Below are 20,566 nucleotides of genomic sequence, written 5' to 3'. Positions count from 1 at the left end.
GTAAGAGGAAAAGGTTAAAGACAACTCAGGGCTTTGTAGCGATAGTTTTTAAACATTTTTATTTGTTTTGTGTTCTGCTCTTTTGCTGTAACGTGTCTGATACGAATTTTATTTTTTAAATCCTACTAGGGACTTTTTGATAAACTAAGGATGCAGGTTCTTAGACTCTTCCTCATGCTCTTGAGTCTCTCCTTCTGGAATAACTCCATGTTTCTTAACCTTTCTTTCATGTTTTTATCTCTTTATATGCCTTTGTTGCATTCTGGGTAACTTTCTCTCTTAATCACCAATATATGTAATTTTGATCAAGCACACGGATTGTGGAGCTAGACCACTTGTCTGGCTTTGCCACTAATTACCATGGGACTTGATCACATTACCAAATCTCTCTGTGCCTCAGTTTAGTCACCTACAAAATGTGATAATAACAGTCCCTTCCTTATACAGTTAGTATAGATTTTACATGAATACATGTAAATTGCTAAGAAGAATGTCTGATATGCAGTGAGAGCCTAATAAGTATTACTGCTTTCATTGTGGTTTCTGTGTTCTGTGACCTGTTTATGAAGGCTTTGTTCCATATCTCCTGCTGCCTGGAAGACATCAACAGTTAGATACTGTAATATATTTGAAAGAGTTCAGAGTGGCAAGTGGAGAAGCTAGAGCTTCTATTCTATGAGCACATTTTCATTAAGAGTGAAAATATTTACCAGACCAGTAGATCAACAGTCTTAATATCCCAAAGAATTTTAAGAAGCAGAAGACAAATTTCCAGAGGAATTTTTACACAGTCAGTATTGAAGATGAGTTTAAAAAGTTGCTGATGTTTTAGGCTTTAATTAAGACACAAAATATTTTCACTAAACAACTATTATATTTCATTCTTTGTTAAGTTTTGGATGAAAAAATCTGTGGTAGCACACCCACCATCTTGAATCTTTGGAAAAGCAGGCTTCCGGCTTAGAACACAAGAAAGTGTAACCCAATATAGCCACCTAGTGGCAGTATTCCTAAACTGCAGGGAAAGGGGAAAAGTATGAGCAAATTAGAAAGGCATTACAAAACGGTCATCACCAACAGAAATGAAATAGATGGGCAGATGATGAGTTTAGTTCCAAATATTAAATTTGTAGTGATGGAAAAAAAAAGTATACTAAACACATCTGATAAGCAGAAGGAGACCAGCAACAAGAGCACTGTTTCAATCACAGTTGTATTTTCAAATTTTGAAGAGGTAGGTTGTATTTGAAGTTGTAGGGAATGAATAACTGTCACTGGAAAACAACAGTCCAAGCAGAAAAGGAATCTAGAGAGCCCTCCTACACAATCAGAGACCAGGCTGGGGGATCATCTCCTGAACTGCTCTTGCTCAGATTGAATCCCAAGCTCCACAAACCCCACTAGGAAACCAGGTTAGAGCTCTTTAAGAGCAAACTTTAATACTATTGTTCTATATTACAAGATATCTTGAAAAATAAGGAAACACAATATAATTGTGGTCTCTAATGACATGTAACATTGAGTAGTCAAGAAAAAGCAAGCTTTCCACATAAGAAACTATTCAAAGTTGTTAAAATAGAGAATAAATTCTCTATTTTTACTTTTAAAAGTGCATGTCCCACACTTTCAGTGTACAGAACAATCATTCCCAAGAACTCAATATAAATATAACTAACCTGCTTCTTCAACTTTCTTCGGAAGAACTCATACTTTCTTTTGTAATCCCTGGAGTAGGGCACTGCCTTGAGTTGAAAATTTTGGAAAAATAAAAAAGGTTTAGGTTGTTTTTATTCTGGAACAATTTTAAAAGTTCCCCTCTGGATATTTTATGAACATAAGTTAAAGGCATTAAAAGAGAATATTTGGAAAGAAAAAGTTTAATTTGCAGAAAAACAAATACAAAACTTTAAAAATTTTAATTTCTCTGTTTAAGATTAAATTGTATTCAGCAATTCCCACGGCTGTAATTTTCATCATGCAATATTCTTGAAATGCAAAAAGCCAGAAACAGGAAATTTCTTCCAAGTAGAGAAATATTAGAAATGAAAATTTCCATTTCTAAAGAGACCTTCAAAGTGATTTCTCCATTAAGGGAACAATTTGAAAAATGTACTTTTTCCTTGAACTCTGAGGAGTTGCCTTTTTTACCCATTATTTAAAAAGACTAAACATGGAGACTAAAGAGTAGTCTGAAAGAACAGGATATTCAATTTCACTTGTTTTAGTGAACTAGAAAATAATGAAGATCTCAAAACTAAAAATGGAATAAGTAGCTATATAAAAGAAGAAAATGACTCTCTTATCATTAAACTGACTGAAGAGCAGTATAAACATCATACACAATAATATTTATACTTAAATGTAAGTATTTTATATGCCAGTGTTTACAGTAATTTCTACCAAAAAGTTCAAGACACGCCTTTGGAGCTGGTAGGGTGCTGTCTACTTTCTCCCCTGGCACATTCTTGGCTCCTCTCTGATCTGCTGAGGATTGCCAACATTCTCTTTCAGGCAGTGGCAAGTACCAGCCTGAGGACAGGGGCCGACTGCCTTGGCATTTGACTACCTAGTCTCCTCACTAGTCTCCTAAGTGTACTGAAAGGGTAAGGACAATGAGTTTATACCTCTTTTCAAACCATTGAAACCTGGAGTGGGGGTGGTGGGAGAGGACAGAATTGCAGACGTGTTTTCCTCTCAAAGTCTGTAGGATTATGTCCTTGACCATTCACCCTTGAAAAGACAGGTGAGAGGACAATCCCATCAGAGCATACCCATATAAAGAGACTTACTGGTCCAGTTATTGCTACATTCTGCAACCGGGGATCTTCCCATTGTGTTCTTTTTATATCTGAAGAAGGTGAGAAAAAACATGTTGTTTATTAACTTGTGCAACATTCAATACTACAAAAAATAATGTAATAAAAAATCCTATTGCACATACTGTGATTAATATAGAAGATCCTTCCATCTGTATGAGTTCTTTCTTCCCATCCTGGCTATAATGAAGAATGTATTTCAATTATTTTAGAAAAGGGTTTTAGATGTATGGGCAAAAAACCAGCATTGGTTACACAGTTAATTTCCATATTCCATTCTTCATAGAAGGCATCAACACTTTAAAATAACATTACTTATAGTTGTGAAAGAACTACTGTATTCCAAAATACGAAACGCTGGAGACAGCCAAGTTAGACGGCTAGCAGTTCTACAAACTTACAGGTAAAGGCCCCAGATCATTGGAAGAATCAAGTGATGTCTTTCCTCTCAGATGAGCTGGAATTTTCAGTCTTGGATCTTCCTTTTTTTGTAGAGTAAATAAAGAAAACAACACACACACACACACACAAATTTTAAAATCAAGGAAGTCAATCTGTTAATATATTTTCTAATGCCAATTGATATTTAAGATATTCTCTTTTAAAAGTCTACTTTTACTTCGTTTGCTGCATCTGTGAAATGATAGTTTAGCCTATCATTACAAAGCTGTAATCAAGACAGCATGGTATTGGCACAAAAACAGACACATAGACCAATGGAATAGAATAGAGACTCCAGAATTGGACCCACAAATGTATGGCCAACTAATCTTTGACAAAGCAGGAAAGAATAGCCAATGGAAAAAGGACAGTCTCTTTAACAAATGGTGCTGGGAGAACTGGACAGCAACATGCAGAAGATTGAAACTAGACCACTTTCTTATACCATTCACAAAAATAAACTCAAAATGGATGAAGGACCTGAATGTGAGACAGGAAACCACAAAAACCCTAGAGGAGAAAGCAGGATAAAACCTCTCTGACCTCAGCCGCAGCAATTTTTTACTTGACACATCTCCAAAGGCAAGGGAATTAAAAGCAAAAATGAGCTTTTGGGACCTCATGAAGATAAAAAGCTTCTGCACTGCAAAGGAAACAATCAACAAAACAAAAGGCAACCAACGGAATAGGAAAAAATATTTGCAAATGACATATCAGACAAAGGGCTAGTATCCAAAATCTATAAAGAACTCACCAAACCCCACACCCAAAAAACAAATAATCCAGTGAAGAAATGGGCAGAAGACATGAATAGACACTTTTTTAAAGAAGACATCCAGATGGCCAACAGGCACGTGAAAAGATGCTCAACGTTGCTCCTTATCAGGGAAATACAAATCAAAACCACACTGAGATATCATCTCACGCCAGTCAGAGTGGCTAAAATTAACAGCTCAGGAAAAACAGATGTTGGCGAGGATGTGGAGAAATGGCAATCCTCTTGTACTGTTGGTGGGAATGCAAACTGGTGCAGCCAATCTGGAAATCAGTGTGGAGGTTCCTCAAAAAAATTAAAAATAGATCTACCCTATGACTCAGCAATAGCACTGCTAGGAATTTACCCAAGGGATACAGGAGCGCTGATGCATAGGGGCACTTGTACCCCAATGTTTATAGTAGCACTTTCAACAATAGCCAAATTATGGAAAGAGCCTAAATGTCCATCAACTGATGAATGAATAAAGAAGATGTGGTTTGTATATACAATGGAATACTACTTAGCAACGAGAAAGAATGAAATATGGCCTTTTGTAGCAACGTGGATGGAACTGGAGAGTATCACGCTAAGTGAAATAAGTCAGGCAGAGAAAGACAGATACTACATGTTTTCACTCATATGTGGATCCTGAGAAACTCAACAGAAGACCAGGGGGGAGGAGAAGGGGTAAAAAAAAGTTACAGAGAGGGAAGGAGGCAAACCATAAGAGACCCTTAAATACTGAGAACAATCTGAGGGTTGATGGGGGGTGGGGGAGAGGGGAAAGTGGGTGATGGGCATTGAGGAGGGCATCTTTTGGGATGAGCACTGGGTGTTGTATGGAAACCAATTTGACAATAAATTATATTTAAAAAAATTAAAAAGTAAAAAGAAAGAAAGAAAGAAAGAAAGAAAGAAAGAAAGAAAGAAAGAAAGAAAAAGAAAGAAAGAAAACCTATCATTCCCAGGCTACAATATTCAGTTCTCAGATCTCAGAGTAGGATCAGTGTTAAAGCTTCACCTCCATCACAGAAACCATCCAGAGTACTTTGCCCTACTCTTTAGGGATTGTGTCACTACATAGGGTTCTTCTCTAAATAATAACTGCTGAATTAAAGAGGCATTAAACTAAACCACGTGTTATTTCTGAGGCCCTGAGCATGCTTTTTGGCACCTGTCTGTCAGTGTTAATTTATTAATATTTTTTTTAAAGCTAGGAAGGTAAGCTCAAAAAGGTTATTAAAGTCAATTCAAATTGCTGAAAAAAGAACAAAATTCAATTTATTTGGGTTAATTTATATACATTATTGTTTTAATATGATTTTATTACATAATTTATTAAAATATTTTAGTTTCATTAAGGTACTTGGGTCTTTTAAGTAAATTAACCAAAATCTAGTCATCTGTTCCTGATTTTCTGTAAGTTTTCTATTAGTGGTGAACCAACTGCAATAAAACTTTAAGGCTTATCTTCAAATAAAACTACTATTCTACCTAGCCTCCCCAAGGTTTTCTGGGAATTAAATGAGATATGGGTTCAAAAGTACTTTGGAACTACAAAGCAACATATAAAGGTAAAGGATTATTACTAAATATCTTCCTAAGGTTTAATGTCTAGTGAATTAAAAACAAAACAGGAAGTGTGTTTCCATGACAATCCCTAAAAATATTAAAAATGGGCATAAATATATCTTGAGAAGAAATAATACTGTTAAGAATTCAGCATATCTTAAAATGAACAGTAGGAAATGTAGGTTATATTAATGTACCCTAAAGGTTATGGAGAACTGTACATAAGAGTTAAGACTGTTGTTCTAAATTCAAACCGGAGAGTATTAAAGTTACCCAGGTAGTGGTTTTCGTGTTGTGGTCGATAAAGAAAGGCCTCCCATTTGGTGCATGCCGGACTTCCCAGCCTTTAGGAAGGAATCCTTGCTCCATTTCAGCTGGCTGGGTCACCTGCTGTGCTGAATCACTCGGGAGGACCTGTGGTTGAGGGCGTGTGGCACCCTGGCCGGGCTGCAGCTGACCTGTCTCCACGGCGGCCTAGCACATTAATTAAGTCATGTTGTCATGTTTTCCAGAGAACACACAAATAGCTGCGGTTAAAAGGGAACAACTTGCAAACATAGATCTAAACACTACAGACTCACTTTTCTCCTAAAATGTTTTGTCAAACTTTGTTTTTAAAATAACTTTTATAATTTCTCAGCTAATTCTTGAGCGGTAAGATGGTGGTCACAGTCCAAGTCTGTACTGAGGAAGCTAGGTCAGAGGGATGTGACCCAACTGCAAGGGAAGCCACGGTGCCAGTTAGAGGAGGTTGTCTCCGCTTGCCCAAAAAACGCACAAAGTGGGGGATTCCCCATATGTAGAAGTGGCTTTGAATGCTGGGCACACAAAATGCATGGCAAATATCCACTGTAGAAATGGATAACGGAAAAGTAACATATTCATATGATGAAATATTAGGCAGTTGTTAAACACACTGGATCGATATGTAAAACAGCAGAGATAGGATTTTAAAATAATGTTGCACAAAAAAAAGATTTAGAGTTATGTCATAGGACATCTTGGCAAAATTTGAAACACAGGAACATAAGCACTACTTTGCACTGATTAGTTCTCTATGTAAGTGTGTGGAAGAGACTGGAAGAACTGTGTGAGGACAAGGTAAGAAGATGGAAGTCTGCAGCCCAGAGGTGGGCCCTCACCAGGACCCATCATGCTGCACTCTCAGCTCAGCCTCCCAGCCTCCCAGCCTCCCAGCCTCCAGAACTACGAGAAAGAAATTTCTGTTTGTTTAAGCCTAAATAAATAAATAAATAAATAAGTAAATAAATAAATAAATACTGGAAGAATACCCAACAGACTTAATATGGTGTTCCCTCTGGGTAGTGGGACCAAGTGTTTGGCTAAAATGAATTTAGTTTTTTATCTGTAAGATTTTATTTTAAGAATTAAAATGTCTAGAAACAAATATGGTAATTTGTTAATGCTGGTAAATTCTGGGTGTTAAGAAGATGGGTGTTTGCCCGTTTATTCTCTGTACTTTTCAGTGTTAAAAAATTTCTCAGTAAGAGAAATGGTGATAAGATAAAATAAACTTTAAAAAAAGATAAAATAAACTTTTTTCTAAACACTTACAAGGAAATATCACCAAAGGCATTTACTGTTGGCAGGACAAAGTGTCATCGTCACAAATTTCTTAAACGGGTCCTAATCATCACTAAGATTATCTTTTAGCAAAATAATGGTCTTTAAGCATTCAAATAACAAAATGACCCAATCAACCCAAATAATTTTGATCATCAATCTGTCCTTTTATTCCCAGTTGGACTTGTTTTACATGGTAACCAGTGGTAACCACGTATACTGGAGCTCTGTAGGAAATGGTAGCCAATGCCGGCAAACAATTAGAAGATGCTAGCAGCATCCAGTATATACTACAAAGTGATGTAATAGCTTCTATAGGAATGTGATGGCTTAAATTATGTAAGAAGGCAAGTTAACAGATAGATTGCAGGGTACCTGTGCAGTGGGCTTTGTCCAGGTAGTAGTTCTGGAATTGTGATCTACGTAATATGATCTTCCTCTTTCATCTTGTTTTTCTTCCCAACCTGGTGGTAATCCAGATGAAGTAGGCAAAAGCTAAAGTGAAGAAGAATAGGAAAACTGAATATTAATTAAAAAGCAATTCTTTTAAAAGGACCACATCCTTTTCTCACTGCTATCTCTCTTTAAAATGAAGTGAGTTTTAAATTATATTTTAAGGTGTATGAAATGAAGTATACAACATTTTACTTAAAAAAAAAAAAGAACAGACCACGATGATGAGAGTGATGCCAACATTAATAAACCAGGACACTAGTGATAACCACACACTAAATGCTTTAACACAGATCCTGTCATTTAACCTCCACACAAATCTCAATGAGATAATTGCTATTAGTAGCCCATTTTTATTTACAAGGAAATTGAGGCTTAGAAAATTGGGGTAATTTCCTAACAGATACATTGTTAATATGGAGCTGAGATCTGAACTAGGTAGTCTAACTACAGAATTTATCACCCATGTGTGCTGAGTCAAAATTACCCTGGCCTTCTTTCTGTAAGGGCTGGGGAGTGGCTACTTGCAAGTTTATTACTAATGAACAAAGAGATCTGATTATTTCCAGATTTACTTAAAATAGTCCAAATTTGGTCTTCCTTTTTGGATTCGTCAAGGTTTGGCCTGGTTTCCCAATGTGTCTTATACATAAAAACTACCATCATTGGTCTGTTCACCAGATACACTCTCCCCAGACACACGGGAGCTAGATATACGTTGCTCATAGTTATGATGAGCTGTTAAGTCTACAAAATAATGGAATTTGAAGTTGCCCAGTTTTACAAAGGTCCAATAGTGGTGGGTAGGTAAATGAAATGTATTAGATACATGTACACAATAGAATATCATGAACTACTGAGATATTCAACCACAGCATGTTTAAATCTCAGGAACATCATGTTAAGTGAAAGAGGCCAGACATCAAACTACAATACTGTATGATTCCACTTATACGAAATTTCTAGAAAAGGCAAAAGTGTAGCTACAGAAAGCAGATGAGTGGTTACCCGGGCTGGGAGCGGGTGCTGGGACTGAGGGAACTTTTTGGGGTGATGAAGGGTTCTTAAACTTGATAGTGGTGATGTTCATACAACTGTAGAACTTTACTAAAATTCCTTCATTTGCACACTTAAAAGTGAGGGGATTTTATGGTATGCAGATTATACCTCAAGAAAACTGTTAAAAAACCTCATCGATATATTGAGAAGAAAAAGGTATGGAAATTGCTTTTCTAGTACAAATAAAAACAGAACTACATGTAAGTACAGAAGAATATAAATCACCTCTAGATTCTGTCGCTCATTTGATGCACTAAAATTGTTTCTAGGATGAATGCCTGTCAGTCAATTAGAAATGCAACATTTCCCTTGTATGAGGACATTACAAAGCACAGAGAGAGAAATACCATGGATCTCCGCTTAAGCAGGCTCCAGTCTAATGGAGGAAGCCAGGCAAATGGCAATAGTGAGAGTGAGGCTGGTGAGGTCAGTCTTTCTGTGGCATCCACTCTCTTGTAGAGAGAGTGGCCACTGACTGGGCCAATTGCACAGGTATGCGCCCCCCCACCCCCCACCCCCGCCACCCTTCCTCAGCACAGGATTGTGTCTCTCTATTCGTGCAGGGCCACCTTTTTAGATGGATGAACCACTCTTGGGTCAAGGAAATTTGAGCCTCTGCAACCCTATGCTGGAATTTCCATAAAAGCAAAAACAATCCTCACTTTTCAAAATTAATGTGTAGACTGCCATTCAAAATTACAAATGGTGAAAAAAGGTGAGGAGACATTCTAAGTGGGGAAATGGAATGCATAAGACACAGAGGAGGAAGAGGATCAGGAAAGGGGGCCGCCTGTTTTGAAGAAAAAGCAGGGACGGGGTGAAGGCAGCAGGAGGTTCCTGTCGGTGGATGAGGAGGAGGGTAGGCTGAGGGGGCTGGGAGCCTGGGCATTTTCATTTGGTTTCAAACACAAGCAGGGGCTGTGTAAAGGGGAGATAAACTCAAAAGTATTGAGAGTTGAGTCAGGAAAGGGATGGGGTGGGGAGGCCAAAGGGAAGTCAACGTTCAAGGCATGAGGCTGTTAAGGTCTGAGCCTGGGTCAAGGCCACGGCTGGGAACCCTACTGAGAAGGAGGCAGGGGCCTCAGTAGATGTGGACATGAGTGTGAAGGGAAAGGAGAGCAAAGGGCTGATGAACTCCACCCAACCTGGCCACGGAGCTTGCCGATACCAGTGCAGACCTGTCCACGTGACTGAGCCCCAATGTGATGCTTCATGTATGGGGAAGACACCGCTGCTGGGTGGCAGGGGCCAGTGCACAGAGTAGCGGCAGCTGGACACCACAATCTCGAATTGAATGCTGCCTGCAGACCACCTCCAGCCAGCACAGCGCCACAGCCTGGATATCACCCACGGTCACCAGTGCGGACACTTTGCTTTCTTACTGTGGGAGACAGAGTTCTCCCGTTTTGTCTCTAAAAGGTCTACCTCCCCCAGTTCCCCTCCCCTGAACCTTATCTCCAAGAACCTAGATTCTGTGCTGGATTGGTTCATTACTAGGCAGTCAAATGTTCATATTCAATGTCCAAAAAAAAAAAAAAGAAAGTTCTTGAGTTTCTTATTTTTATTGACAATGAGGGGAGAGGATAAAACTCACCACAGGAAGTGTAGGCTGCTCCTCAAAAGTATAGGCTTGTAAGCTGCCTCTTCTGCTGGAATGATTCTTATAAAAAAGAAGAAGGAGTGACAATAGCTTTAGGTTTGTGATTTGTCTCTGAATGGCAGATAAAGTGTGGGGGTGGGCATGAGGGGGCAGAAGGAAGAGTGACCGTAGAGACTCTGTGTGAAAGCACTCAGCACTCGATACCACCCATGTGCCAATACCTTCCACCTTCCGGCTCCCTCTTCTGCCCTCGGTCCTAAACTGCCTCCTGGACACATTCTCTTGAATGCCTAACAGATACCCCTCACTGTGCCCCAAACTGGATTCGGTTTTCCCCTGTCCACACCCACTGAAACCTGTTCCTTGGTGGGTATTCCTTGTTTCGGGGGTAGCACTTGAGTCCAGCTCATGGCAGATGTCAGTCAGTCAGCTGACTCCCCTCTGGTCCCTTACAGCCAGGTCAGTCACCAGATCTTAATTCGTTCTGTTTCTTTACTAGCTCCCAAATATATTCTCCTTGCACTTTTAGCTTAAGTATTTTTTTTTTTATTTCAAGTTTTCATCATTTGTCGCCTTGACTATTACTGCAGCAACATCCTAACAGACTTCCCTGCTTCCAGTCTTATTTCCCTAAATGTGCCCTCCATACTGTGTGCTGTAGCCAGAGAGCTTTCTACAGGGCAGATCGGGTCACATCCTTCTCTAGCTCAGAGCCCTTCAGTGACTTCTCATGGTCATTAGGGTGAAATCCATAGCACAGAACACAGCTTCCTGACCTAGCTGTTCCTGAGAGTGTCAGCACTTCCCACCTCAACACCCACCTTCTGGACATTCTAGATTACCTGCTTCCCAGAAATCCCTTACTCTTTCTTTCCCTGTGCTCTTATATGCCTGCTGTTGTCACTATCTGAATTGTTTGATATTATTAAATAATAAAAAAAATTATAATAGACATATAAATTAAGTCAAAATATCCACTGTAGTAGTGTTCACAATAACACAGAATTGTAAATAACCTAAAGCCTATCAATAGGAGACTGGTGAAGTATATTAAAGGTTACTTGCACAATGGGATGATGTTTGATAATTCTATTAGTTTTAAATTTTTAAACATATATAAATTTTTTTTGAGAGAGAGAGAGCAGGGGAGGAGCAGAGAGAGAGGAGGAGACAGAATCCCAAGCAGGCTCCATACTGTGAGTGCAGATCTTGATGCAGGGCTTGAACTCACAAACCATGAGATCATGACCTGAGCTGAAATTCAAGAGTCAGCTGCTTAACCGATTGAGCCACCCAGGTGCCCCACATCTTTGTTAGTTTTAAAAGGAGTACATCTACATGTACTGAAATGGTCCAATGTCTATAATAATCTCAGGTTAAAAAAATGATATACAAATATATGTGTGTGCATATATGTTTATAAATATATAGAAAATGTTTAGCACACTATATGCCAAACCATTAATAGTGATTGAGGGAGCATATGCTAGAGGTGAGATGGAAGGTTGAATTTTAATTTTATATACTTCAATACTGTTTGAATTTTTAACTGTGGCCACAGAATACTTTAATAAATTATGATTATTTTTTAATTGTTTAAATGTTTATTTATTTTGGGGGGGGGAGGGGCAGAGAGAGAGGGAGACACAGAATCTGAGGCAGGCTCCAGGCTCTGAACTGTCAGCATAGAGTCTGATGCGGGGCTTGAACCCATGAATCAGGAGATTATGACCTGAGCCAAAGTTGGACATTTTACTGAGCCACCCAGGTAGTAAATTATTTAAAATAATAAATTATTTTTTAAATTAATATGCACATGGCATGAAATTAAAAAGGTACACAAAACATGTGTCCTGCTCATTCTGTTCCTCTCTTCAGAGATGAGCAATGTTAGCAGTTTCCTGTTTAATCTTCAAGAAATATGATACACCTATTTATTTTGTCAAGTAGAAAATTTACAGAAATGGTAGAGTATCAAACACACTGCTCTGTACCTTCCTGTTTTTCACTGACCAATACATCTTAGGGATTGTTCCATACAACATGTACATTCAAAGCCACTTCATTCTTTTCATGGCTGCATAGTATTTCATTGCATGAATGCCATGTGTTACTTTTGTAAACAAACAAAATAACAGGAGGAAAGGGAATAGGAGCTTCTGTGATCTATCACCAGCAAATCAATATCCTTTATGTCTTGACTGTTCCCACTCCCCTGATGAAAAAATAAAAGGAAATGAGCGGAAGAGAGAATAGTCAGGTAGAAGAGAGGAGGGAAAGGGAGCAGAAAGGTAGATCTGCTCTTGGATATTCACATAGGTATTTATACAAAACTATCTACCCTGAAGCTTCTTGAAGAAGGTGCAAACGTGGAAGTCAGCAAACTTTTTCTGGTATGATCCAGACAGTTAATCTTTTTTTGTGGACCATACAGTCTCGGTTACAACTCCTCAGTTCTGTCAGTGTAATGTGAAAGCAGCCACAGGCAATACTTAAACCAACAGGCCTAGCTGTGTGCCAATACTTTAACCAGCATACAGTGCCTTGCATATAGTAGCCCTCAATTAATATTTACTGATTGAATGAAGCGTGGGGGACTGCCAACTGGAAATGACCATAGATCCTCAGAGAATAATCTCTTTCTTCCACTGAAAGGTCTCCTTTGATGATGCACCTGAGAGAACTGGACACATAGATCTCATCATGGCGGTACCTGTTGGAATACGTGCATCTGAACTCCATTTCAGCAATTTTGATAGTGGTTGCTGGAGAGAGAATGCCATCTATCCCCCTGTTTAGTCAAAGTACCTTGGCTCTTAGTCAAACATGTGTGCCAGTGATAGATGTGGTATAATTGAGAAGAAGAAAAGTAGTCCCTGACATGCAGGACTTGGCCTGTCACTCATCAGTAGGGTCAAGACAAAATCAAGACCACTTTGTCATCATGCCTGGACACAGACAAAATGTGAACACTGTCCAAGCCACAAAATACCAAATCTCTCTCTCTCTCTGACAAATATGAGAGACCGCTGCTTTTTACTAATTATAGCTTTAGCCTCACTATACATAAGATGTGAGATACCCAATCACAGAATCACTCCTGCTTCCTGACAGCATTCAACGCAGAGCAAAGTCTTGCTTCCTTAAGCCCTCCTCAAAATCACCTAACATGAACCCAAATCCTTCAAGTCTTTTCTAATGTTCTCTTATGGGGACACTCATGGTGTGTGTTCTCCTTGCTGAAATGAGTAATATACCCAAACTGTTAATTACAAGTGTGTTCCTGGGAGTCTCTGGCAGGAAGGGACTAGTTTATGTAATGGACATTTAGACTCCAATGACTATTTGGATTATCCATGACTCTGCTCCATACTATTAGTGGAGATATTTGAAACATGAGCATACTATAAAGTCCGAAAGTCCCTAACACGTTATTACATGCCATTTAAGACAACATTTTTTTCTTATCACAAGAAAAACAATTTGTAGCTATGTGAGGTGATGGATGCTACCTAGATTTAGTGTGGTAATAATTTAGCTATAATATATATGTATATCAAATCATTATGTTGCATACCTTAAACCAATAAAATGTCGTCTGTCAATTATGTCTCAATAAAACCAGGGATAAAACACAAAATTTCACGTAAATGTTAGATACTGAACTGAATAACACATATTTTATAAAATCCTGAAGCTACAACAAAATCTAAGAGCATCTTACTGAGCTGGATACTGGCTGTCCGGTGGCTGAATTTCTACACATAGTGAGTCTGGCATTCAATTCTTCTGCAAGATGAGTTTGAACATCCAAGTTATTTGATGCCGGAGGTGATGGGAAGGCCCGATTGCTATCCATGGTGGCTTCATCTTCTCTTATAATTTCCCAGTTCTAAAATAAACAGAATCATCTTAATCCACACATACTTTGATCTATTGCTTTAACATGTGTCTATCGATAAGAACAAGAAAATCACTTCTACCTCGGAAGAGTCTCGATTATCAAGACTTTCTGTCTCCTCAGATATTTGCCGCCTTGTGGTAAATGCACGTTGTGCTTGCAGTTGAATATTACCATTCTCAGCATCCGTTAGGCTGTCCCTGTATTAGAGATATACAAGCCATTATCCATGTCTGAAGACAGTTAAGATGATAGTCACAGATGCTGTGACCATTAAAAAAAAAATACCTTATATCAGAATTCACTATTTGGGTCAAAGGCTATTTCAACATGCACAGACTAGGTCATGGGCACATTGGTATCTTCAGAGTACCTTATGGAATTAAGGCTTTGTGCAAATGTGTAACATGTCTGACTTTGATATTTTACTTTATCACCATGTCTATACAATACTGTTTGACATGGAAGGGCATTCAAAAATATTTGTTGAATAAATATATCTGAGAGCTTCATAAATAATTTCATTACATTATTATTTTGCCATGTTATTTATATGAGTAAAATCTAAAATAGCTCTAGAGAGATAATAAAAAAGAGGCTTTAAGAGTTACTTATACATCTTCATGAATCAGTTGGTAATATTTTCCAGAATCGATATTAAGCCAAGAGTTGAGTTACCCATACAAGAATGCGGAGGGCAAAATAAAAGATCATGTAAGAAACACTATAATTAAAAACTTAATAGATTACAGATTAAATAGTATCTGGTTTTGATCATTTACAGAAATAGGCATGGTCTGAAAAATTATCATAGAAAAGGCATGTCTGAGTGTAGGAAAGTTATATAAATCAGACTGAACACCATTATCCCATTAATTAGTTTTATTATTCTAGCTATTTGAATTTAGTACAGCCAGACCATCAGATCAAGAATTTTATACAAATATTTAATAACAAAATTATTATTAATTTATTTAGTGCCATATAATCCCAGGATAGTCAAAAGATCAGTTCTTACTGTACTATTGCTGAAGAAAATTCAATTTTGACAGATGACCTTAAGGGAATGCTTCAGATTTTTTTCCCCTAAATATGTGATTTAGGCTAACTGAAAATGACATCAATGGTAGTGAAAGAAATGTATCCTGCTCAAGTCAGGCCTGCTGAGGTATGCAGTAGGACAATTTTGTAGAATTCTATAGTGCCTTCATATTTGCAATCTGTACAGATCTCTACAGAGATAGATGCTTCTGTACCATGAAGAACTATGACCACTGATTTGCTTTAGAAGGATCTGAGAACAGAAACTATCTATGAAAGTGCTTGGACTGTATCAGACTCAAAATACCAAAGCCGAAAATTAGAAGGTTAATGGACAAATAAAAATTTTAAGTCTCTGTCAAAAAGTAGAAGACTAAAGAAAGCCTCATAAGACTGTAAGGGAGGAGAAGTGGAAGGGTATTTGATAATAAATGTGAGTAATGGGCCATTTGTAAATGTATATGTATAACATATGGTCTGATGGTAATAAAAGAAAAATGTCACTGAGGAGACATCAATTAGAATACCTCAAAGGTCATTCTATCCTTGATCTGTGTGCACTGGAAATTATGTATACACTGACCAGACTGGCAAATGAGTGTTTAACAAAAGACCCTTGTTATTCAGTCCTCTATATTTTATAAGTAATTTATATTTATTTTTAAAATTTTTTTTTCAACGTTTTTTATTTATTTTTGGGACAGAGAGAGACAGAGCATGAATGCGGGAGGGGCAGAGAGAGAGGGAGACACAGAATCGGAAACAGGCTCCAGGCTCCGAGCCATCAGCCCAGAGCCTGAGGCGGGGCTCGAACTCACGGACCACGAGATCGTGACCTGGCTGAAGTCGGACGCTTAACCGACTGCGCCACCCAGGCGCCCCAGTAATTTATATTTAAAAATAGTGTACTGTAGAAATTAACAGTTTATTATACTTTAGTAACAAGCTACAAAAATTTCCAAGATTTTTCTAAACCAGTCTAAAGAGAAAAATGTATCCTTTGTGGCTACAAAGTAATTTAAAATAAAGAAGCAATTAGAAGAGTGGCATTTGTGACTCAAATAATTTTGAATATTACAAAATCATTTAATAAAAAAACAGGATGGCATTTTAAAAGTCCTGAACCACAAAAATCCTCATATTTTTATAGTTTATGGATCCCTACACTATTATTAATCCATTTGAGATATGACTGCAAAATAAAAATCTGTGGTCAAAATGTATTCAGATTACGAATGTGAAAGTCACCAGCACATACTGAGGGGTTGGTCTTTTCCACTGTGTTCTTCTAGATTCATGGTTTACATAGTAGGTCCTTCCAAGAATATCCTGCCTCTCTTCCCATCCTGGAGGTAGAGGAGAAGGTTCTTGCTGTTGCTGCAAATGGCAAGCAGCATCCGGTTGGTCCAAAACAACCCAGCCAGGCTGAAAACCAGAGTGGTAACAATTAAGTTTGCTCTTGATCTTTTTCACCTTATAAATTATGCTGGAGGAAATTTAAAAAAGAGATTTAGCATATCCAGTTCCAGAAATTATGCAAGGACAAAATTTGCACAGTGTCTACCTTTAAGACCATAATACGAATATTTTATGATAATGAAGACTTTTTTTTCCAGCAAAATAATAACATTTAAGTTCCGCTTGAAACTTTTAACATTTTCCAAAAAAGTTTTAAAACATACCTAAGAGGAGAGAAGAACAGAACTTCTAAAAAAACAGATAATGATGGAAAGCACTGAGAAACATAATTTAAACTAGTGTAATCTTAGGCTATTCTCTAAATTATAAGCAAATGAATGAAGGACACAAATTTTGTCTTTCCTCCAGTGAAAACACCTTGTTTATAATGGAAATCAGCAACTACTGGAGACCTGAAAAAAAAATCATTAAATGAAGCTCAAATATGTATAGGCATAGCAGGGAAAGGCAAGTGATGCAGAAATAATTGCTACAGTCAACTTTCTAGCAACTGAAAAGCCATTACGATTCTCTGGTCTGATTTTTCTCTTTCTCCTATGGACCATGGAAAGGCATTTTGGTCAGGTCATAAAATAGCCAAAGAAATACAAGTTCTGTTTGTTTTCTTTGTTTCATTTAAAAGACAAGAAGACACTGGAAATTTCCTCTGATATAGTGAGGGGCAAATATACATGAAGCCTAAGCTAGGGTGGTTAGGGTAAGGAATTACTTGAAAGGTAGTAAGAGTTAATGGCATGTTTTTACATAAGAAAACTCCTAACAGAAAAGGCAGTAGTGAAAGGTCCTACTAAATACCAATAATGCTAGGAAGGCAGAAATAAATGAATAAAGAAAACTTAAAAATTCTCCTAAAGAGACATAAAGAAAGAAGTGAATGAATGAAAAGACATAATATGATCTTGGTTAGGAAGACTCAGTCTCACTAAGGTATCAATTCTCCCCAAGTTAATATATAAAGTTGCCAAGATTCCGCTAAAACTACATTACAGATTTTTAAAAATAATGGGACAAGGCAATTCTCAAGTTCAAACAGAAACACAAACAAGCAAGAATAACCACCACAGTTCTAAAGAAAAAAGAAGGGGGAGCCTGGGTGTCTCAGTTGGTTAAGCTTCTGACTCTTGGTGATCTCATGGTTTGTGAGAGTGAGCCCCACGTCAGCATAGAGCCTGCTTAGGATTCTCTCTCTCTCTCTGTCCTTACCCCACTCACGTGCATGCATGTGCTCTCTCTCAAAATAAATAAATAAACTAAAAAAACAAAACAAAACCTTACAAACTCTATACAGCTTTTAAAAAAAGGAGTGAATATTAACCCTACTGAATAAAATATATTACAAACCACAATAATTGGTACACACATGGACAGACAGCTCAATAGAATGGATTAGAAAGCCCAGAAAGAGACTCAAATTTATAGGAATTTAGGATATGATAAAGACATTTCAAACTTGTGAAAAAAGAAAAAAATTATCTGGGTTGCTACCTTCTACCAGGATGTTATAGACTGAGCAATGTTGAAATGTTAGAAAGCAAAAACAACATGTATTACAACAAGGCTGGGGGATTTAAAAAATATAATCTAAGAGTGGGGAAGCTTTTAAGTATGAAAAAGAAGGTTGACGGATTTGATTACAAAACCCCCCAATTTGTACATGACAAAAACTACCAAATCAAAATGGAAAGAAAAATGGGAAACTGAGAAACATAATTGGTACCAGAGTAACAGGCAAAAAAATAATTTCCTTAACATATACTGTCTTTCTTTCGAAGCACTGGGTGGGGATCTAGCCCTGAAGGACAGCTATTTGCTGGCCAGCGGATGGCTTAGAAGGTGCAAGAGAATTCTTTTATGTCGGAAGGCAAAATCTGACAAGAAAGGATCAGGGAGAAGAGCTGGGAAGGAAAGGAATCTTTTCTGGCATCAGGGAGAAAAGGACAGGGGTTTCTCCAGCAAGGCTGATGTCTCTGGCTGGTCTGGTGGGAGGGTTCTAGACTGAAGCAGGACAGAAAGTGAACAAGGGTGGGGTGGTGGGTACGGAGAGAGGAAGACAAAGAATTTGTCTGGAAAAAAAGAGATCTGGATGGGAAGTAAAATTCACTACTTTTCTTTCTTACCCTTATTTTTTCCTTTTTACCTCTTCTATTGTTTTCCTTTTTTCCTCTTCTTTAATTTTGTTTCTTTATTTTTATTGCTCCATTCTCTTCTTTCTCTTTATCCTCTTTTTCTTTCCATCTATGTTTACCTTCCTTTTCTCTCCCCTTTCCATTCCTTTAAATGATCATAATATAGGATTTACATTCCTAAAAATTAGTCTTGAATATATTAAATCAAATTTTAGTTCTCTGGTCTTGATTTTAAAAGTATGTGAGTTGAATTTTTATATTTTGCTCTCTTGAAAAAAGTTTGTTTTTAAAAATATGGTCATTGATTATTTTTCTGTAGATCAATGAAATTTATTAATAAAAGGGTCCTCACTTCTGCTGTAAAGGATTGTAAACACGTTTAGAGCTCAGAAAATGGTACCAGAGGGTTATTTTTTTTTAATGTTTACTTATTTTGAGAGAGAGAGAGAGGGAGAAAGAGAACGAGCAGGCGAGGGGCAGAGAAAGGGAGAGAGAGAATCCCAAGCATACTCCGTGCTGTCAGCACAGGAGCCCAATACAGGGCTTGATCCCACAGACTACATGATCATGACCTAAGTGGAAACCAAGAGTCAGTTGCTTAACCAACCAAGCCACCCAGGCACCCCAAGATTATTTCTTTAAAATCTTCTTAAAGATGTCTCTTTTAAAGGTCTACTTAGCGAATTTATGCTAAGTAAATGAGAAGGGGAAAAGCTAATTTAAAATTTTTTTTAACGTTTTACTTATTTTTGAGACAGAGAGAGACAGAGCATGAACGGGGGAGGGCCAGAGAGAGGGAGACACAGAATCTGAAGCAGGCTCCAGGCTCTGAGCTGTCAGCACAGAGTCCAACGCGGGGCTCGAACTCACGGACCGCGAGATCATGACCTGAGCCGAAGTCGGCCGCTTAACCTACTGAGCCACCCAGGCACCCCAGGAAAAGCTAATTTAATTGAAGGCCCAGTTTTTAAAAACTTGTTTCAAGTTTGAGAAAGTGCAGTTGTACATTTGAATACTGTTTAGAAAGACTGAGTTTTCATTTTTTTTGTATAGAATGCCTCCCTATTAAACATATATCAGCTAATACTCTTCATGAAATATTTTCTAAGTATCAATGTTATTTAATTACTGATAAGCTAGTATGTGATTGCCAACAATTTAATGGAGTCAAAGAAGGTCAGAAAGAAAGCATTTAGAGCTACAACACACATTATATGTTAATCTTGTAAAATACATACAACTAAGTCTAAAGTTGCAAAGGTACAAAAATCGAATGTTAAACAATAATCTATTACAGCCAGACTTTAACATACTAAGAAATACAAATTGCCTGAGTGAGCCACTCTTTTGAAAATGCCATTGTTTTTCTTTAAATGGTAGAATTTATATATTCACAAGCTAGATGTCAAAGACAAGACTTCTCTGGTCATTAGCTACACAGAAGATAAATAAGCATAGACTCATGTGTTTGAATTCCTAAGGCCTTTCATAAATAAACTCCTACATGCTTACATCTACTGAAATTATAAGGTGCATTCTGAGGGAACTCAAACATTGAGACCTGAGGCCACAAAATGAAGTGAAGGAACTCTACCCACAGACATTAAACTGTGAATAAGGTACCTATGATACGTGTGTGTGGGCAAAACTTGGAGCAGGTTACTAAATAATGAAATGTTGTTAAGTTTTTTTAAGTTACTAAATTAAGAATTTTCTTTCTTTATAGCAGGCATCCTT

At 37.6% G+C, this 20,566-nt stretch overlaps 1 protein-coding gene across 3 annotated transcripts in view; it reads right to left on the bottom strand.

Moving 5' to 3' along the window:
• Positions 1 to 20,566, bottom strand: part of NEDD4 (NEDD4 E3 ubiquitin protein ligase) — a 134,565-nt gene that overhangs the window by 14,522 nt on the left and 99,477 nt on the right. For all 3 annotated transcript variants that reach the window (XM_042988800.1, XM_042988801.1, XM_007081873.2), the window contains 10 exons: positions 16,483 to 16,649; positions 14,266 to 14,383; positions 14,007 to 14,174; positions 10,277 to 10,342; positions 7,546 to 7,665; positions 5,860 to 6,060; positions 3,218 to 3,298; positions 2,942 to 2,996; positions 2,790 to 2,848; positions 1,677 to 1,742 (listed from right to left, as the gene is read on the bottom strand). In XM_042988800.1, the coding sequence (XP_042844734.1) occupies positions 1,677 to 1,742; positions 2,790 to 2,848; positions 2,942 to 2,996; positions 3,218 to 3,298; positions 5,860 to 6,060; positions 7,546 to 7,665; positions 10,277 to 10,342; positions 14,007 to 14,174; positions 14,266 to 14,383; positions 16,483 to 16,649 (1,101 nt within the window). The remainder of the gene's footprint in view (positions 1 to 1,676; positions 1,743 to 2,789; positions 2,849 to 2,941; positions 2,997 to 3,217; positions 3,299 to 5,859; positions 6,061 to 7,545; positions 7,666 to 10,276; positions 10,343 to 14,006; positions 14,175 to 14,265; positions 14,384 to 16,482; positions 16,650 to 20,566) is intronic.

The sequence above is a fragment of the Panthera tigris genome, chromosome B3 (assembly GCF_018350195.1).
Source record: "Panthera tigris isolate Pti1 chromosome B3, P.tigris_Pti1_mat1.1, whole genome shotgun sequence".
NCBI lineage: Eukaryota > Metazoa > Chordata > Mammalia > Carnivora > Felidae > Panthera > Panthera tigris.
The sequence above is the reverse complement of the archived record's forward strand: the minus strand, read 5'-3'. Positions and strand labels throughout refer to the sequence as shown.